Raw genomic sequence first — 19,093 nt, forward strand, 5'->3', positions numbered from 1 at the left:
CTAACATTTAACGTTTATATACTGAAAATACCTTTCATTTCTTACATGATTATCTTGAAAATATTTTTCCCCTTTCATCAGTTCATTTTCGCATATACATATCTAAGAATCAACCATAAACTCGAAAAAAATATAATTTAAACAGTTGGCATTTTACCCATATCGAAACATATACACGTATATATAACATAATTTATTTTTTCATTAAATTCATAAAAATTCTGATTTAATATATATTTTTCTCCTTATCTAGTTTCTTGAACTACGCCAATAGGGACTCCGAAAAATACCTGCGGCGCTCACTCGGACCCTAAAATTAAATTCCTAATTCCAATAAATTATTCCTGAATAAAATATTATTTAAATATTTCCTAGGGCATAATTCCTAAATAAATAATAATACCCTTAAATTTAGCCAAATTCCTAAATCTCACTTTCACTTTGGAGTAGGGCCTAGAAAATCTCAATTGAAAAATTACCTACGTCAAAATGACGACGACGATGACTAGGACCCCGTGATGGTGTCCGTTCGTCGATTTAACCACATATTAACGGAAAAATTGAGAAAATGAGGAAAAATTACTTTTTTCCAGGAGCAGTGCCTAAGTCGTTCCCATGAAAAATCCGCTCTAGTAGAAATGTCGGCAGCGGAACCAGGATTCCAACGGCACCTTCCGTTTCCCAATCCGTCGCAAACTTGCCGAGTAATTGAGAGAAGGAGAGAGATGGAGACGAACGCAGGAAAAAATTATTTTACAGGGGGAGGAGGGGCGTGCAGTTCTTCTCCTGCTTCTTCTTTCTTCTTCTTTCTTTCTTCTCTTCTTATCTCTTCTGTCAGATACTTTATATATATATATATATATATATTAAACTTATACTTATCATATATATATATATATATATATATATATATATATATTGTAATAACTTACTTATATATATCATTCTAATTAGTTTTTTTTTTTAAATCTAATATAAAAATATTTAATTTAATTACTAATTATTTAATTATTTAATTTATCTTAATTTAATTTAATTTCTTTATTTTAAATTTTTTTCCCCACGCCATTCCTTTTATTTATTTATCTGTTATTTTATTTATCTTTTTTTAAAAAATTATTTTAATCCTTTTAAATTTCTGGGTCTTTACATTCTCCCCTTAAAAAATATTTCGTCCTCGAAATTTGTTACTCGATCTTTCATGCCCATAATTCCACAATTTATAATATCCCACACCATAATCTCAACAACACAATTATATACTTTAAATTCAATACACATCCAAGTTCTCCATAAAAGGACTAGTCTCACGACTAAGAAATATCACTGTCGATGGATTTACCGTGGTTTTCGAAAACTTTCGAATGAATCAGGAAATCACAAAAGTCTACTAAGGGATTTCTGCCTCCAAGTTATAAGACAAAATCTTATACTTCCCTACACCATACCTACTGCTCAACACCTAACCTAACCTATCCATCTAGCATCATTATCCTAACTGTTTCCTATACTCTCGTATAAATCATCTTTAACCTAATATTCTAACATTTTCATATCCAGGCGATGTGAAATTAATCACACTTCCTGCTGGACCTTACTCTGATACCAAAATGTCATGCCCTGAATCCTTTAATCTGGGTCCGGTGCGTTATACCTGATCATATTCCTGATAAATCATAATTAAACCTAACATACACAGTGGAAAACATAATCATAGTCTCCATGTAACATAATACCAGGGTTTACTAATTCTAACTATAATCCATATTAAATCATCTATCACCTGCATTTCCATAAATCTACATAACTCCCAAAACAATTCAATATTTCCACAATCATTCCTTACTCAATAGCCTTAAAACATAAAGGCATAAAACATAAATATTTACATTCACCAAAATTAACATAGAAACATACCATTTTATTTTTCTATTTCCCAATAATGCTATAAAAATCTCGAGCTCTCAAAGTTCGATCTTGAGGAAATCCTGAAAAAAAAAAAAAAAAAAAAAGATAAATTCATATTCGGGTGAGACACATCTCAGTAAGGGAAGAAACCATATATTAAAACAGTGTGTAGCCAACATGAGTTTATATATAACATAATATTTAACATTTGAAAATTCTTAACATAATTTCCGAAATCATTCCCTGATCCTAATCAAACACATGCAAATGTTTAACCCACGAGATTACCCAAGGATAGGGGTGATTACCCGCCCATACAAGTAGCACCCCTCTGCTCTGATATTTAGGCAACCCAAAGGTCGTAGTTAAAGCATACCAGGACACTCACCTTACTCAGTAAGTCCTCAAGTGATAAATTAATCTCGTACTCACGCTGTTCAACAATAGCTTACCGGCAAAGGCCCTAAGGATAGGGAAATCTACCCCCCCATACAAATAGGTTCCCTCTACCCTAGTCGTTATGCGGCTACTACCACATTTGTAGCTACTAGTGCACTCGCCTTACTCAACAAGCCCTTAGGCAAAGAGTATGCCTTGCCCAATCGTAACATGTTCTACGAACATACATACTTCTATTATCATAATACATCATTCTGTTCTGTCATTATACATTCATGCACATTCATTCCTGTTCATAACTTAACTTTGCATTTCGTTTCACTTTAAGTCACTCTTTTCCATTTACATCATTTACCTTTGTCATTTCATCGTCATTTCATTGCATAACATTTCATTTCACTACTTCGTACTACAGTTGGTCTTTAGCCATCATCAGTTAGTCTACGTAGAAACATACTAGATCTGCTAACACAGCTCCTTTTAGCTGTCATCAGTTAGTCTACATAGAAGTGTGCTAGATCTGCTAACATGACTGTCTTTCAGCTGTCTTACATTTACATGGTTGCATTTAACATACACAGGCAACATTATCCATATCATATTTTATTCTCATTGTTTTACTTACTTAGTCTGCATCTCATACATTTAACATATATTTATACAGATTCTCATGCCACACAATTTAACAGTAAAATTCATACATTGCCTGTAAAATAAGTCAACCAACATTTAACGTTTATATACTGAAAATACCTTTCATTTTTTATATGATTATCCTGAAAATATTTTTCCACTTTCATCAGTTCATTTTCACATATACATATCTAAGAATCAACCATAAACTCGAAAAAAATATAATTTAAACAATTGGCATTTTACCCATACCGAAATATATACACGTATATATAACACAATTTATTTTTCCATTAAATTAATAAAAATTTTGATTTAATATATATTTTTCTCCTTATCTAGTTTCTTGAACTACGCCAATAGGGACTCCAAAAAATACCTGCACCACTCACCCGGACCCTGAAATTAAATTCCTAGTTCCAATAAATTATTCCTGAATAAAATATTATTTAAAAATTTCCTAGGGCCATAATTCTTAAATGAATAATAATACCCTTAAATTTAACCAAATTCCTAAATCTCACTTTTGCTTTGGAGTAGGGTCTAGAAAATTTCAATTAAAAAATTACTTACGTCAAAATGACGACGACGACGACTAGGACCCCGTGATGGTGTCCGTTCGTCTATTTAACCACATATTAATGGCAAAATTGAGAAAATGGGAAAAAATTACCTTTCTCCAAGAGTAGTGCCTAAGCCGTTCCCATAAAAAATCCGCTCTAGTAGAAATGTCGGTAGCAGAACCAGGATTCCAACGGTACCTTCCGTTTCCCGATCCGTCGCAAATTCGTCGAGTAATTGAGAGAAGGAGAGAGACGGAGACGAACGCAGGAAAAAATATTTTACAGGGTGGGGAGGGGCGTGCAGTTCTTCTCCTACTTCTTCTTTCTTTCTTCTCTTCTTATCTCTTCTGTCAGATAGTTTATATATATATATATATATATATATTATAATAACTTATTTATATATATCATTCTAATTAGTTTTTTTTTTAAATCCAATGTAAAAATATTTAATTTAATTACTAATTATTTAATTATTTAATTTATCTTAATTTAATTTAATTTCTTTATTTAAAATTTTTTTCCCCACACCATTCCTTTTATTTATTTATCTATTATTTTATTTATCTTTTTTTTTTAAATTATTTTAATCCTTTTAAATTTTCGGGTCTTTACACAGGCTCATACACTATTCAATCCCTCCGCCCGATACTCAAACCTGTGACTTTGTCTATTTTAGTTTTTAAAAAATGTATATGCATATTTAGAACACCGTTCAACTTAGAAACTTCATAACAAATGCCAACACTACCCCTTGGCACGGGTTGTGCGTTTTACTATAGTCTGGCTGAATCCACCTGGTCCATTAATCCACCAGTGGCACACACCTACCCAGCCGACTATCTTGATACCCACACTGAAAATCAGATCTGTGGTTGCAGTGTATCTAGAATATAGCAACGGAACCGCGCTTAAGCTTTTTTAAGGCTTCATATAACGTTGAACTTTTTAAAGCTCTCATAGTAACAAGTTGTGGTCCCAATATCATATATATAATTTATAATAAAACAAATTAACTTGTTTTAAATTCACAAATTACCTATACAGGTCTAGTATTTTCACAAACTCATTCATTCATACTGTGGTATAAACCGACACGTACACTCTCGGTTTAACCATTTTTATATACAAAACTCGGTATATAATCGATACCTGTTTTCCACATTTCAGATAGCAAAATGGAACTCTAGTTCCCATAGTTCATATACGTATTTAAATTGTTTCACATATTCCATTTTATATCATATGCCACACTTATTTGGTCAAAAATACGCTATATATAGTATATAACTCGAAAAGTAACATTTAAATGGAAAACAAGGGGTTCAAGCATCTTTTGCGTTAAGTTTAATGCAAATAAAGAAGTTTTGAAAAGTTTGGAAATCATATGCCAAAACCCTCATTTTTAGCAAAACCATAAAATTGTAAAATCGACATTTTTACTTAGTGAAACTTTAGAAATAAGCAGTCAATACGTGCATATAAATGTGAGCTAACTTTTTAGCAGTTTAGTTTTCTAAAATGACTGATATAAAAAAATCCCCTTACCTTCCCCCAAACTCCGAAACACGAATTATACGGCTCCAAAATAGCAAACTGAGTTCTTAGAACCTATAAACCAAAGAACAGTACTTCAACACAATCCTATTTACTACAAACCTACCGAACCAAAAACGAACTGACACCCTTACCTCGATTTCGGAATGAAACCCGAAAATCCTCAAAATGAAGATCCGATCCACTATAATCATAGAGGTTTTCCCCTTGATCCACATAGTGACGTCGGATCGTGGATTCGGGTGACAAATAGTGGAGGATCAAAGAGAGAGAGAGAGAGAGAGAGAGAGAGAGAGAGCTCGAGCTCGCTGGTTCTAGAGAGAGAGAGAGGGAGTTTTGAGTTTCTTCACCACGAAGAAATGAAATAGATATTTATAATTTAGTTGATCGGGCCAGACTCATTGACGAAGTGGAGCGCTCGTCGACGAAGTGGAGCGCTCGTCGACGAGTAGAAGAAAGGCGTTCGTCGACGACAGAGTTGGCCTCGTCGAAGGGCCTGAGATTCCAAAATTCCAAAAATCTCTTGGTATCCACTCGTCAACGATCCTTTGAACCTCGCCGATAAGCCACATAAGAGACTTTGTCAACGAGAGGAGGAGCCTCATCGACGAACCCTGCTGTTTTCACCTTTTTAAATTTCTTCTCCTTTTCTTATTTGTTTAATCCACATTTCTTGGGTCGGGTCTTTACAAAACTGACTATCCACCACCAACACTTCCATAATAGTATGGCTGCACTAATATTTCTCTGTATCTATGGTACCGAGCATCCACCATATCCGACCCATCAGGGTTCTTAAAACATATAATTGCAATTTATGCAATACAACAATATAATAATCTTTTCATTTTCACAACTTATAATCTGTAATAAACTCTCATCATTATTCCCAATAAAACACGTAATAAATATAATACCGTAAAATTCACAATAAAACACTTAATAAATATAACTTCGTAAAAATCTCAACATGCTTAATTATGAGATAAAATAAATTAAATTCATGCCACACGATTAGCGTGTTATTTATAATTCAACAAATTACCGAATAAAATATATAATAATATATTCGGGTATATTTTATTAAAAATGCGGGTATCACCTTCACATATTTAATCTAACTCAAACATATTTAAATAAAATACGACAGGATCAAATCTACGTACTTCAGTTTTACTCACATAAATATTTAAATAGAATCAGTATCACCAAATTCATATACTCAAATTTAATCGGAATAATTAAAATAAAAATATGATCAAATTTCCGCAGTTTAATTTAATTTAGGCATATGGATGTAATTAAAATAAAAATAATCAATTTAAATTAGACATATTTTAAAATAAATTCTGACATAACCAATCCACTTATCTTAACTTTAGAGTGGTGCCTACGACGTGCGGATGATGAAATTTTTCCGATTAAATCATTGAAGAGTGGAGTTGGGACCCGAGAATGATGTCCATTCTTCAATTTGGCCAAGAAATAGCAGAGAAATTGAGAGAGAGAGAGAGAGAGAGAGAGAGAGAGGAGAGAAATTGAGGAAGAGATCACATTATATATATAATTATATTATATCAATATATTATATTATATTATTAATAATTATTAATTAATTAAATAATTTAATTTTTTTTTAGAATTGTCCCACTAATATTGCATATATATTTTTGGGATCGTTATATTCTCCCCTCATAAAAATTTCGTACTCGAAATTTTGGTAAACATATCCCTATTTAACGTAACAATAGGTTTAAACCTATCCTAACCTACCTATTCCTACCCTTATCTTAATTCATACATATACTCTGGTAAAAATCATTCTTAGAGTCTACAAAATCTATACTCTATGCTCTAACACCAACTGTAGTGACGACCCGAAAATTTGCTCTGATACCAACTATTGTAATCCGAAAAATTTGCTCTGATACCAACTATAACAATCCAAATTTTATACAACGGAATATCCCAAATTCATTGTACCAGTGTACTAAATAACCTTTTATTACAACAATATCTCCAATATTATCATCCGTAAAATTCTAAAACATTAAAAAAAATACAACTATTCTAAAATTTATTCTAAATAACTCTTATTATCCTACCCATGCTTTCGCTCTGCTACTCTGGTTTTTGCTATGCTTCTCAAGATATCTGAAATGTATAATAAAAATTTGGGTGAAACACCTCTTAGTAAGTTAAGACTAGATTATTATCAGTGTGTGGCTAAAATGAGCTTTAGTGTAGAAATAATTTAATAATAATTTTAAATAATTTTAGTATACTAGAAATTGCATTTATAAACTTTGAAACACATTTTTAAATAAATACACGTACTTTTCTCCAAAATTAAAAATATAGGCTTATTTAATGGCTAAAGTCACATAATACACAAATATGTGTAAAAGAATAACTTTTGGCCGATGCATGTCATGTTTAACCCCCATGATGGTCTGTGCGGTCCGAAAACTAGACTTAGCATTTGTTGTCTGACCAAAGTTAAGTCAAAAGTTTATGTTTGTAAGATCAGTTTGCTTACCACATCTTGGTCCGGAAATAGGTGGGTACAACCCTACTCAGGCCAAACTAATTATCCACCATCAACACTTCCACAACAGTGTGGCAGCACTAATATTTCTCTATATCTACGGTACCGAGCATCTACCACATCCGGCTCATCAGGATTCTTAAAACATATAATTGCAATTTATGCAATACAATAGTATAATAATCTCCTCATTTTCTCAACTTTTAATTTGTAATAAACTCTCATCATTATTCCAAATAAAACGCGTAATAAATATAACACCGTAAAATTCACAATAAAACACTTAATAAATATAACTTCGTAAAAATCCCAACAAGCTTAATTATGTAATAAAATAAATTAAACTCATGCCACATGATTTGTGTGTTATTTATAATTCAATAAATTACCGTATAAAATATATAATAATATATTCGGGTATACTTTATTAAAAATGTGGGTATGATCACCTTCACATATTTAATCTAACTCAAACATATTTAAATAAAATATGACAGGATCAAATATACGTACTTTAGTTTTACTCACATAAATATTTAAATAGAAACAGTATCACCAAATTCATATACTCAAATTTAATCAGAATAATTAAAATAAAAATATGATTACATTTCCGCAATTTAATTTAATTTAGGCACGTGGATGTAATTAAAATAAAAATAATCAATTTAAATGAGACATATTTTAAAATAAATTCTGACATAATCTAACCCGCTTACCCTAAGCTTGGAGTGGTGCCTACGACGTGCGAATGATGAAATTTCTCCGGTTAAATCATTGACGAGCAAAGTTGAGACCCGATAATGATGTTCGTTCTTCAATTTGACCAAGAAATAGCAGAGAAATTGAGAGAGAGAGAGAGAGAGAGAGAGAGAGAGAGAGAGAGAGAGAGAGTGGAGAGAAATTGAGGGAGAGAGATGGCAATGAGATTGGGGGGTCTGTGTAGTTTAAGCTTTAGGATCACATTATATATAATAATAATAATAATATTATAATAATAATAATAATATTATAATAATAATAATAATATTATTATTATTATTATATTATATTATTTAATTAATAATTATTTATCAATTAATTAATTTTTATTTTATTTTATTTTATTAAGATTGTTCCACTAATCTTGTATATATATTTTTGGATTCGTTACAAATGTACCAGCCTTCCAGCTTCTTTTATCTTTAATTCCCCAATTCTTCCTTTGTTCTTTAAATTTCAATCTCTTAGTCTCTCGGCCTTTCTTGTCTCACTCTTTTTAGTATCTAGTTCTTCTCCAATATTCTCCTCCCCTCAATCTATCGAAGATCACTATTTATAAGCCCAGAGGAGAACAACCCAATTAATTCTGATTAATCAATAAAATTTGATTGATCAATTATATTAAAATAGATAGATTGATATTTTTTTTTTAGTTTTAATTTTGATTTTGATTTGCAATTACCTGTAATATGAAATCTCTTTTTGTGTGTGCAAGTGTACGCATGAAAGAGTTAGCCCCTTTGATGAACCGCACAATGAAAGATATCATTACCCTCGGTCTTGTTGCACCACATTCTACTTCCCAATGGCATTTGAAGTATGAAAAGTTCATACTCACTCTCATCTCTTAAAACCCCTTATATTCTAGTTGTTCTCGATTTCCTACTTGATGATTCATCTATGTAGAACTTTAGCCATCTTGGCCACATTGCCTTCCTTTCATCTCTTTTCTTACCATGTATTATAACTTCACAACTAATGGCAAATCATAATTTAGCCTTTTTTATTAATGAAATTTTACTTGTCTTGACATTTTACCATAAACATCAAATTTTATCACCATCGCCTTTAAAACTAACACAAGCTGCAAAATGCAAATGTACAACAACCTATCAAACTTTAAGTCTCACTAGGTGGGAGATATTACATGAATCTTTTTCTGCCAATTACATGACCATAGGCGATTTCCTCCAACAATTTGAATACTCATTTCAAATTATTTTAGGTGTACTCTACCCCTTAATAGTAACTATTTCACTCCTCTGTGCATTATTTGGCAATGCATTGCAACTATAGGTACTGTTATGCCTAACCTGCAGTGAATACGTTCTTAATTTGTCTTTTACATTATGCCACTCGTCCACTTTATCGTTGTTATTTCAAATACCTTACTTTTTAGATATACTTTTTTCTTAGTTGCCCAACATTATGTTCCACATAACATAATAGACTTAAGGTATTGAGATCTACTTGGCTTATTAATTTTTTGACCTCTTAATCTTCTCTCCAATATTACTTCTACTATGATTGAAATTTCATTTTGTATATTCTATTTTATTTATACTTATCCTAAAAATTATAGATTTTAAAGTTTTTCCCATAATTCTAATTTATATTCTACTTCACCCATCATCTGCAAACAACATACAATGTGTGTTATTTGTGGCTCTTATACTTCTGTTTTGATAAGCAAAGAAGGAAGAAGGAAAAACATGAAGGGGGCAGCACAGCAGGTCTCGTCAACGAAGGCAATGTGTTCATCGACGAGGGGACAACAAAGGTTCATCGACAAAGGCTCTGAAGTTTGTTGACGAATAATTACTGAAAGCAGGAAATTTCATACTTTTGACATCGTCGACAAAAGCCTTGTGTTTGTCGATGAAGGTTCTCTTGGTCTTGTCGACGAAGCCCTGTGTTCGTTGACGAGAGGCACCTGGACTACAGCAGTTTCTTCAAAAATTTGAATTTTTAAACGTTTTGTGGTTGGGCAAACGGGGGAAAACCTCCGAGGAACCTCTATATATGTCATATGGGCATATTTTGAGAGAAAGAGGGATCATTTGAGAAGTGTATTGTGTACATTTTGATTTCCATAGTGAAATTTGTGTGTCATTTCTTCCGTGGATGTAGGTTTTGCCGAACCACGTAAATCTTCATGTTGATTTTGTTCTGGTTGTGTGTTATTTATATTTACTTGTTGTTTATTCCGTTGTGCATCTTCATTATTCGATCCGTATTACAACAAATTAGTATCAAAGCGATTGTTGTTATGACATTTGGATCATCTTCTGCAAAATTTAACGTAGTCAAATTCGATGGAACCGGAAACTTTGGTTTATGGTAGAGAAGAGTGAAGGACATTTTTGTGCAACAAGGAATGGCTAAGACTTTGCTTGATACTCAGCCAGAAGGAATGGATGAGCCAACATGGGTAGATTTGAAAGCAAAGGCAGCGTCTACAATATGCTTGTGTTTGGCCAATGAAGTTCTCTATTGGGTGATGGAGGAAGATTCTTCAGCGACTATCTGGCAAAAGTTAGAAAGTCGGTACATGTCTAAATCCCTTAATAACAAACTTTTTCTTAAGCAGCATTTATATTGGCTTAAGATGGTTGAAGGATCAAGTATGGATCAACACATTAATGCATTTAATCAAATTATAAGTGATTTGATAAGAGTTGATGTGAAGTTTGATGGGGATGATAAGACTTTGACACTGTTAAATTATTTGCTCTCGACTTATACCTACAAAAATCTTGTGACCATTCTTACGTGAGGAAAAGAAACTCTTGATCTAGAAGAGGTAACAAGTGCCTTATTAAATTTTCATCAAAGGTAGAAGATATGTGATGAATGAGAAGAGCTTGTGGTAAAGGGTAGCAATGAGCAAGGCTAAGGAAAGTTTAAGAATGGGTCTAATCAAAAATCCCGAAATCAATATAAGAAGAATAAGGAAATCTGGTGTTATAAATGCAGTAAAAAAGGGCATGTGAAATCGAAGTGTTCGGATTGGAAGAAGAGAAATGCTGAAAAGCATGAGGGGTTTTCAAAATCTGTGAATATTGTTCAACAAGAAGATTCAGCGGATGGTGATATTCTATCAATTTCAACGAAGTCAGATAATCTAACAAACTCTTGGATACTTGACTCGACATGCTCTTATCACATGACTCTGAACAAGGAGTGATTCAGCACTTACAAGTTAGTGAATTTTGGATTAGTTCTTATGGGTAATGATTATTCATGCAAGATCATTGACATAGAAAATGCAAAAATAAAAATGTTTGATGGTGCTATAAGAACATTGTGTAATGTAAGACATATATCTGAATTGATAAAGAGTTTGATATTTCTTGACACTTTGGATTGTAATGACTTCAATTACAAGTCCAAAGATGGAGTCTTGATCGTATGGAAAGATAATTTGGTTGCAATAAAAGGGTAGAAACTGAATGAGAATATTTACACGTTGTAGGGAATTACCATTGTAGGTGGAGTTGCAACTGTGGATGCTGAATTAGATGAGACCGTCTTGTGGCATATGCGTCTTGGGCATATGAGAGAACATGACATGAAAGAACTACACAAGAGGAAACTCTTAAAGGGCTTGAAATCATGTTAGTTGGAATTTTGTAGGATATGTGTTATTTGAAAACAAAACAGGGCAAAGTTCAGATCAGCTACTCATAAGACAAAAGGAATTTTTGACTATGTGCATTCAAATGTTTGGGGCCCAGTAAGAGTTGCATCAAAGGGTGGACATGCGTATTATGTGAGTTTCATTGATAATTATTCACAGAAGGTATGAGTTTTCTTCATGCTTCACAAATCAAGTACGTTTGTCAAGTTTAAAATTTGGAAGACGGAAGTGGAGAACTAGACGGGGAGGAGAATCAAATGTTTAAGGTCGGATAATAGGACCGAGTACGCTGATTCTCAGTTTATGGAGTTTTGTGTAGAGCAGAGCATCAAGAGACATTTTACAGTTCACCGGACATCTCAACAAAATTGTGTGGTAGAATGGATGAATCGAACTCTTACTGATAGGGTTCGGTGTCTGAAATTGAATGCAAGGCTACCGAAATGATTTAAGGAGTGTTTTTATTTTTTATTTTTTTTATGATTCTATTTTGAATTAAAAAAGAAAATTTGCTTACGTTAGAAAGGTTGACTCAATTAGAAGAAGTGAAAAAAAATACTATAACAATCTTACAATTAATACTCCACGTGATTTATCTAAAATAAAGTCAATGACTGTTTTAATTATTAAAAATCAACCAATAAAACAATTATAATTAATTAAAAAATTTAAACTTCTAGAAAATTCAGGATTAGCAGTTATATTAGTGTGTGTGTGTGTGTGTGTGTGTATATAAAAAATAAATCAAAATATTAATAAATTTCGTCGATAAGGTGTTTCTCACGAAAACCTTGCCCCGCCGGCCCCCACCGCTGATCTGCAGCCAAACTCTCTTCACGGTTCACGCCAAAAACCCTACTGCGCCTCCAGCCCAGCCTCTATACCCCTCGTCTCTTCAAGTTGAAGGTAACTCCCTTCCCCAACCCCTCTTCCACTTCTCACTCTCCCCCTTCATTCATCTTTATCCTTTTCTTTTTTAATTTTGAAATCACTGCATCGCAAGTATGTTCTCCAGCCTACTCTCCCTCTCTCTCTCTCTCTTCAGTAGATTCAAAGATGTGATTTTGCTATTTTGTGGTGGTTCTGTCGTTGGATTTGCGTAAAGGGTTTTAGGGTCTCATGTTGGATGCGATTCTTGGATCCTTCCTTTTTTTTTTTTTTCAGTTGGCTGGCTTCTGCACGTGCTATTGAACCATTGATTCTGAGACTTCTCTAGATATTTTTCTATGCTTCATGCACCCAATTTTCATAATCAATTTTTATTTTTTATTTTTTAAAAGATCTTATAATTCTTGTTACAGGATAAGTTGTTATTGAGTTTGTCTGCTTAGACCATTAGAATTGGTTTATTATAGTGCTTTTATTTTACTCGCGAATGACTTCGTTATACTTCTCATTGATACCTTTTTTTTTTTTTTCTGTTCTTTGTTTTGATTACTAACCGTTCTATTGCCTTTAGAAAGCCAAAACCCAGAAGTTTTGCCTGCCTTTTTATGTTTCTGAGAAGAAAATATGCAGCAATATCTTTCTTTTTTTAGAATTATCTTGTTTGAGTACCTTTTTTTTTTTTCCCTGGTGAAAACGTAAAAATTCGGATGCCATAAGCAGTTTTTTATTTCCTGAAGTGAGCTGATGTTGAGATTATTAAAGATTTAGGCTCCATTGTTTGGGCAGGAAATTTAAGAAAAAAGTCTTTATCCTGAAACTCTGTATAGAAATTACTTCCATAGTTTCGTTCAGAAGGAATGAAACCATTTGGTTCTGTCTCATGATATTCATGTTCTAGACATCTGATATATTACTTTGGATTTAGCAGGTGAACAATTAGCAACAATGTATCTTCAGTTTTACATAAATGAGAATGGTGATAAAGTCTACACGACTAAGGTATTTCAATATTATTAACTCTTCAGCTGTTTATCAGATGACATTAATCCTTGAAGCACTGCTTGGTTGGTGTCATTGCCAATATATTGCTTTGATAAAATAAAAATAAAAATAGAGCATTCCTACTTTCCTGGACTTCCATATAGGAAGAAAAATGCTTGCTGGGCTTTCTGGTGAATCAGCAGTGCTATAATATATACTAAGACTGCAGCTGTTTCTCTCCTGTCATTTCATGTTGATTTAACCATCTTCCATCATTTCAGATTTTTGCTTTAGTGCTCTGTGATATGTCAAAGAATAATTCAGAAAAAAATTGGGAGCGCCTTGTCATTGTAATTAAGACAGGGCGGTAAACCTCCCTTGAGAAGTAGTTTAGCGCTTTGGCTAAAGTTGATGGTGGTTTATTTGCGTGGTTAGCTTTAGAAATCTTAACGAATTGTTTAGTAGGCATCTCAACGCCTCACTTTTGAGGCAAGGCTTATGAGTGCTTTCTTTATGGTGCATTGGTTGGTGCCCAAATTCCCTATGCATATGTCTTGAGGATTGCCTTTCTGCTTGGTGTGCTCTTAACACATTAAATTATATGCATCCATCTCAACCATGATCGAATTGGGTATGAAGCTAGTGATGTATCCTTACCCTATGTTCGGGAGCATGGAATTGAGTCCTTGAATTTGGATAAAACATAATGCAATATTATATTGACTCCCCCCCCCCCCCCCCCCCCGGGGCTCCCAAAAACAAAAAATCCATATAACAACAACAACAACAAAACCAAGCCTTAGTCTCCCTAAGTGGGGTCGGCTATATGAATCCTTTTCCCCCAATCCATACAAATCCAAAATCAAGTTCCAAAATCCATACTCCTAACATTACATTGGTTTGTTCTTGGGAGCACAGGTTTCAGGTCTTGGATTTGGACAAAATCCTATACAATTTTGTATTGCATTTGTCCAAATAGATGCAAAACAAGATCTGAGGTTTGGTATGCCAAGCATGGGTCAGTGTTTGCTTTATTTCCAATTGGTCTTGTGGCTTGGCTAGAATATGAAAGCAATGAGCTTATGTGTGCAATATCAAATTTTTGATGCTCTTGATGTCCTTTGACAGTTATAAAAAATTCATTAGGCAAATGTCCATATACAAAAGACATGTACTATAAAATTATCCTTTTTTAGTGAGTTTTATTATTTCTTTTTGCTGTCTTAAAAAATCTCAAAACTTGAGGAAAAGGATTTTACATATAAACGTTAACTACCAGTTTGGTATTATGTAGTGGGAAAAAAAATTGAGTTTGAATTTATTGGCTACTTTCGGTTGAATTCCAATTGATCTTTATTTTGTTTGATTCCAGATCTTTGCATATGATTCTTGGTGGATTAGTAATTGTTTTTTTTCTTTTGGTTTATATATATATATATATATATATATATATATATATATATATATATACTTGAACTTTTTCTGTTTTCTGTTTTCTGTTTTCTTTTATGTTTTTGTGGAATTTTTTTTTTTGTGAAAACATTTCTCTCTCTTCTTTTGTTCACGAGAATTTTAAAATATAGGGAGAGACCCTGACGGACAAAATCAGTTGGTTTTTTTAAAATGGTCTGTCCTAGCCCATGTTTCACAATTTGACCATCCTAATCTGTAGTTTTTGTTAATGTAACTCAAATTCATGAGGATGTCTAAACGTTTGATAAGAAGATTTTTCTTTGGTGGGAGTTTCTCTTTATGTACTTGTCCCTTAGTATGATGCAAAGAGTCATTTTCTGCTCATATACAATGCTTGCCACAAAATCTTTCTCCAATTGCAACTTACAATGACATCTTTTAGGAGTTCCTTAGTGAATGCTAATTGGCAAGGACATTCTTTAGGAGTCCGTTGGTGAATGCGGTTTTCTTTTGTGTAAAGTTGATTCGAGGATGCTGTATTTAGTGATGTTCTATCTTTTTCTTGAACACTACCAATCCTTGCTGACAAATGAACACTGTTTTTGAAGCTAGTTCTTAATCTCTTGATCTTGTGGGTGATTATCCCCTGTTCACACACCAGACTACAAGGGCATAGGCAACCATATATTTGGGATATATTTCTAAGTATGTCTTTTGCAGTTAAGCAAATGAGACCTGTTAACTTAATTCTTACCCAACACAAGGAACCAAAAGGACACACCTACACACACACACACACACACACACACATGTTGCTGGGATATTTAATTTTAATTAAACCAGCATTCTCTTCCTCCCCTCCCCTTAACTTCCTCTTTTCTCTCTTGTACTCTATCTTCATGCAGTTTTCTGTATTAATGTTCAATTTCTTTTGGTGCGCAGAAAGAATCACCTCTTGGCTTAGCCACACAATCTGCTCATCCTGGTAAATTTTTTTCCATCATTATTGTCTCTCTCTCTCTCTCTCTCTCTCTCTCTCTGTTGTAGTTGGTTGACAACCGATGTTTTATGACTTTAAAAGAGAAGGAATGCTTTACTTATTTTGTTAGTTTCTAAATCAGCACATTTATTCATTTTGAGTAAATAAATGATTCTGCAAAACAATGCTAGTGCTCACTTGAAACTCACCTTTAATTTTGTATGGTGCAGAATAAGCATGGTGCTATGATCTGGTATTTTATTTGATTCATATTGCTTAAATTTGTTATTCAAACTAGGTTTTTACTTGGTTGGTCTAACATTGGAAAATCAAAAAGAATCTTCATGAAACGTAGCATGGTCATCTCTATCTTTGACACCTCAATCTTCAAAGTACATTATCAATCCTTCAAATCTTCTCAAGTAGGCATAGTTGATTATGAAGTTCCAAATGGTTGGCTTGGCTGAAAAGCTTGTTTTGGCTGCTTATTCTGTTTAAGTTGGGTGTTTCGACAATGTTGAACTACTGCACTTTTTTTTTTTTCCTTTTTCCTTTTTTTTGGGGGCGGGGGAAGGGGTGTCTTTTCATTTTCTTAAGAGGCTTGAACTTCTAATGTATCTCCCTTTCTCTCTCTCTCTCTCTCTCTCTCTCTCCCCCTCTGGCGTGTTTTGGCCATTCTATTTTATTCATTATTGTGCAACAAACTTGTTTGTATATATATGCTATTTTCTCAACTGATCTATTTATATTTTTTTTGTCTCCAATTGTAGCTCGCTTCTCCCCTGATGACAAGTACTCAAGGCAACGAGTTCTTCTCAAGAAGCGATTTGGATTGTTGCCAACCCAAAATCCTCCTCCAAAGTACTAACAGGATTTGACCATGTTGCATTTAGTGTTGCTTGGTTGCTGTACTTTTAGAGCTTCCCTTCTGTTTCCCCACCTTCATGCAGTAGAGTAGTGAAGAATGTGATTTTCCCGCTATGCATTTTGTTGTACCATCGGTGTGAAGTCAACATTTGAATGGAACTAAAAATGGGAGATGAATTTTGAATACATCATTGCTGAACTATCCACATTTGAATGTCCATTAAGATTGAATCAGTCAAGTGGTTTTATTATTGTAGTGGTGGCAGAGTGTGCTTGTGCATGAGAAATTGTGATTCACTGTTTTCTTCTTCTTTCTTTGTTTAAAATGCAAGAGATTGGATGAATGGGTAATGTTCAAGGCATTTCTAACTGTAGGAATTTTTTAGGATCAACGATGCTGCCAAAATTTTAGCTAGTGTTTTGCTGACCCTCCAGCTCAGTCAATCATGTGTAAGCAGGTTTCTATCATATCTAAATCAACAGCCCTTAGGTTCATATGATAAGGCATTTGCATGAATTTGAAGCTGGGTTAAAACCTTGATTCCATCCGACGTGCTATGGACCCTCGAATTGCTAGCTTGTGCTTAGAATGGAGGTGGTATATAATGCATCAAGATGGACATCTTGGATTTGCTCATTTGACCAAAGGTTTGCTTATTTTATGAGCTAGGCTTGGTTTAAGTACTCTTAGCTTTTGCTCAAATTTGGTGAAGTATTCTTAGCCTACTTTTGCTCGAGTTTGGTAGGTACTCAGCCTACCTTTGGTGCACCACTATTGTAGGATGCTCCTACTCCTATTGTAGGAAGGACTGGTCATTAATAGGTTTTTTAACGCCTTCACATGTGTTGGAGTTGGTCAATACTAAAGTTAAAAGGTTATGCATGTTTAAGTAGCTTGGCTATGGTAGGATAGGCTAAATGCTCTCAAGTTATATTTGGGACGACATAGGTGTGGGTTATGTGGGTTATGCTCTCAAGTTATATTTGGGTGTGGAACCAATTTACATATTATAAGGCTGGTCAATCTTCTCTCACCTCTTCTAGTAGTGGCTAAGCAATAGATAGATTGAATTTATCATTTGTTCTCCCCTTTTGTTATCTTATTCTTTTGAGTAAGAGTATTTTGGCTTTTTGAATGATTAGAGGTCCAAAAGTATGAAATGATAACTAATATAGCCTGTCAAGTACTATTCAATTTAGTCCTCTCATGTAAACCTAGTTGGCCTAAAAGTCAAGAAGCAGTTTTTCAAAAAAAAATTACTTATGCCCTTTCTTCTTCTTTATTATGAAAGGCAACCCTAAACAAGATAGAATAATACCAACACTGTTAGGAGGCAGTTTTTTGGATACAATGGCTAGGGTTTTATGAGAACCAAATCTATGTGGGATGGTTGCTTGGAATTGAATGTATAAATGGCTGAATCCATGGGCGATGCATGCAATGTTTCTCATCATCACCTATCATCATCTCTCCTAAATTTAAAAGGTCAAGTGTCCATTTTCAACCACCTAAAAATAAAGTCATTCCCCTCTTTTTTACTTGTCTTGTTTTGTTTTTATTTGTGTAGTCCTAAAGCCAGATTGTTTGGCAAGATAGGGGGGAGTCATTAATACTTTAGAGACAAAGGGACATTATGGGCAGCCTTTAATTTGATATAGTTATTATAAACTTTAACATTATTTTATGTTACATCTTATTTAAATTCAAATTCAAGGCACCTCCAAATTTAATGGTGACTTAATAATTTTTTTTTAAAATTTTATTGTTTAATAAAAAATATTAAGGGTTCGTTTAGCCGTGAGAAATAATTTTTTATTTTTATTTTTATTTTTAAATTTTCAAATAATAACAATAAAACATAAGTTAATTTTTCAATTTTACAAAATCTGTATGAAAACTAAAAATAATAAAAGTTTTACATCATTTGCTTGTCGAAATAATTTTATTTTTTATT

General features: G+C 33.3%; 1 protein-coding gene across 4 annotated transcripts; it reads left to right on the forward strand.

Annotated features, from left to right (window-relative positions):
• Positions 1-12,735: 12,735 nt before the first annotated feature.
• Positions 12,736-17,389, forward strand: LOC131154838 (H/ACA ribonucleoprotein complex subunit 3-like protein). 4 transcript variants are annotated; one of them, XM_058107618.1, is made up of 4 exons: positions 12,736-12,916; positions 13,827-13,897; positions 16,235-16,277; positions 17,042-17,389. In XM_058107618.1, exons 2-4 carry the CDS (start codon positions 13,844-13,846, stop codon positions 17,137-17,139), a joined length of 195 nt encoding a protein of 64 aa, XP_057963601.1. In that variant the 5' UTR covers positions 12,736-12,916; positions 13,827-13,843; the 3' UTR covers positions 17,140-17,389. The 4 variants fall into 4 exon arrangements, with proteins under 4 accessions (XP_057963601.1, XP_057963602.1, XP_057963599.1 ...); XM_058107619.1 differs by having other exon boundaries at positions 12,741-12,916; positions 13,824-13,897; XM_058107616.1 differs by having other exon boundaries at positions 12,784-13,012.
• Positions 17,390-19,093: the final 1,704 nt, after the last annotated feature.

This window comes from Malania oleifera, chromosome 5 (genome assembly GCF_029873635.1).
Source record: "Malania oleifera isolate guangnan ecotype guangnan chromosome 5, ASM2987363v1, whole genome shotgun sequence".
NCBI lineage: Eukaryota > Viridiplantae > Streptophyta > Magnoliopsida > Santalales > Ximeniaceae > Malania > Malania oleifera.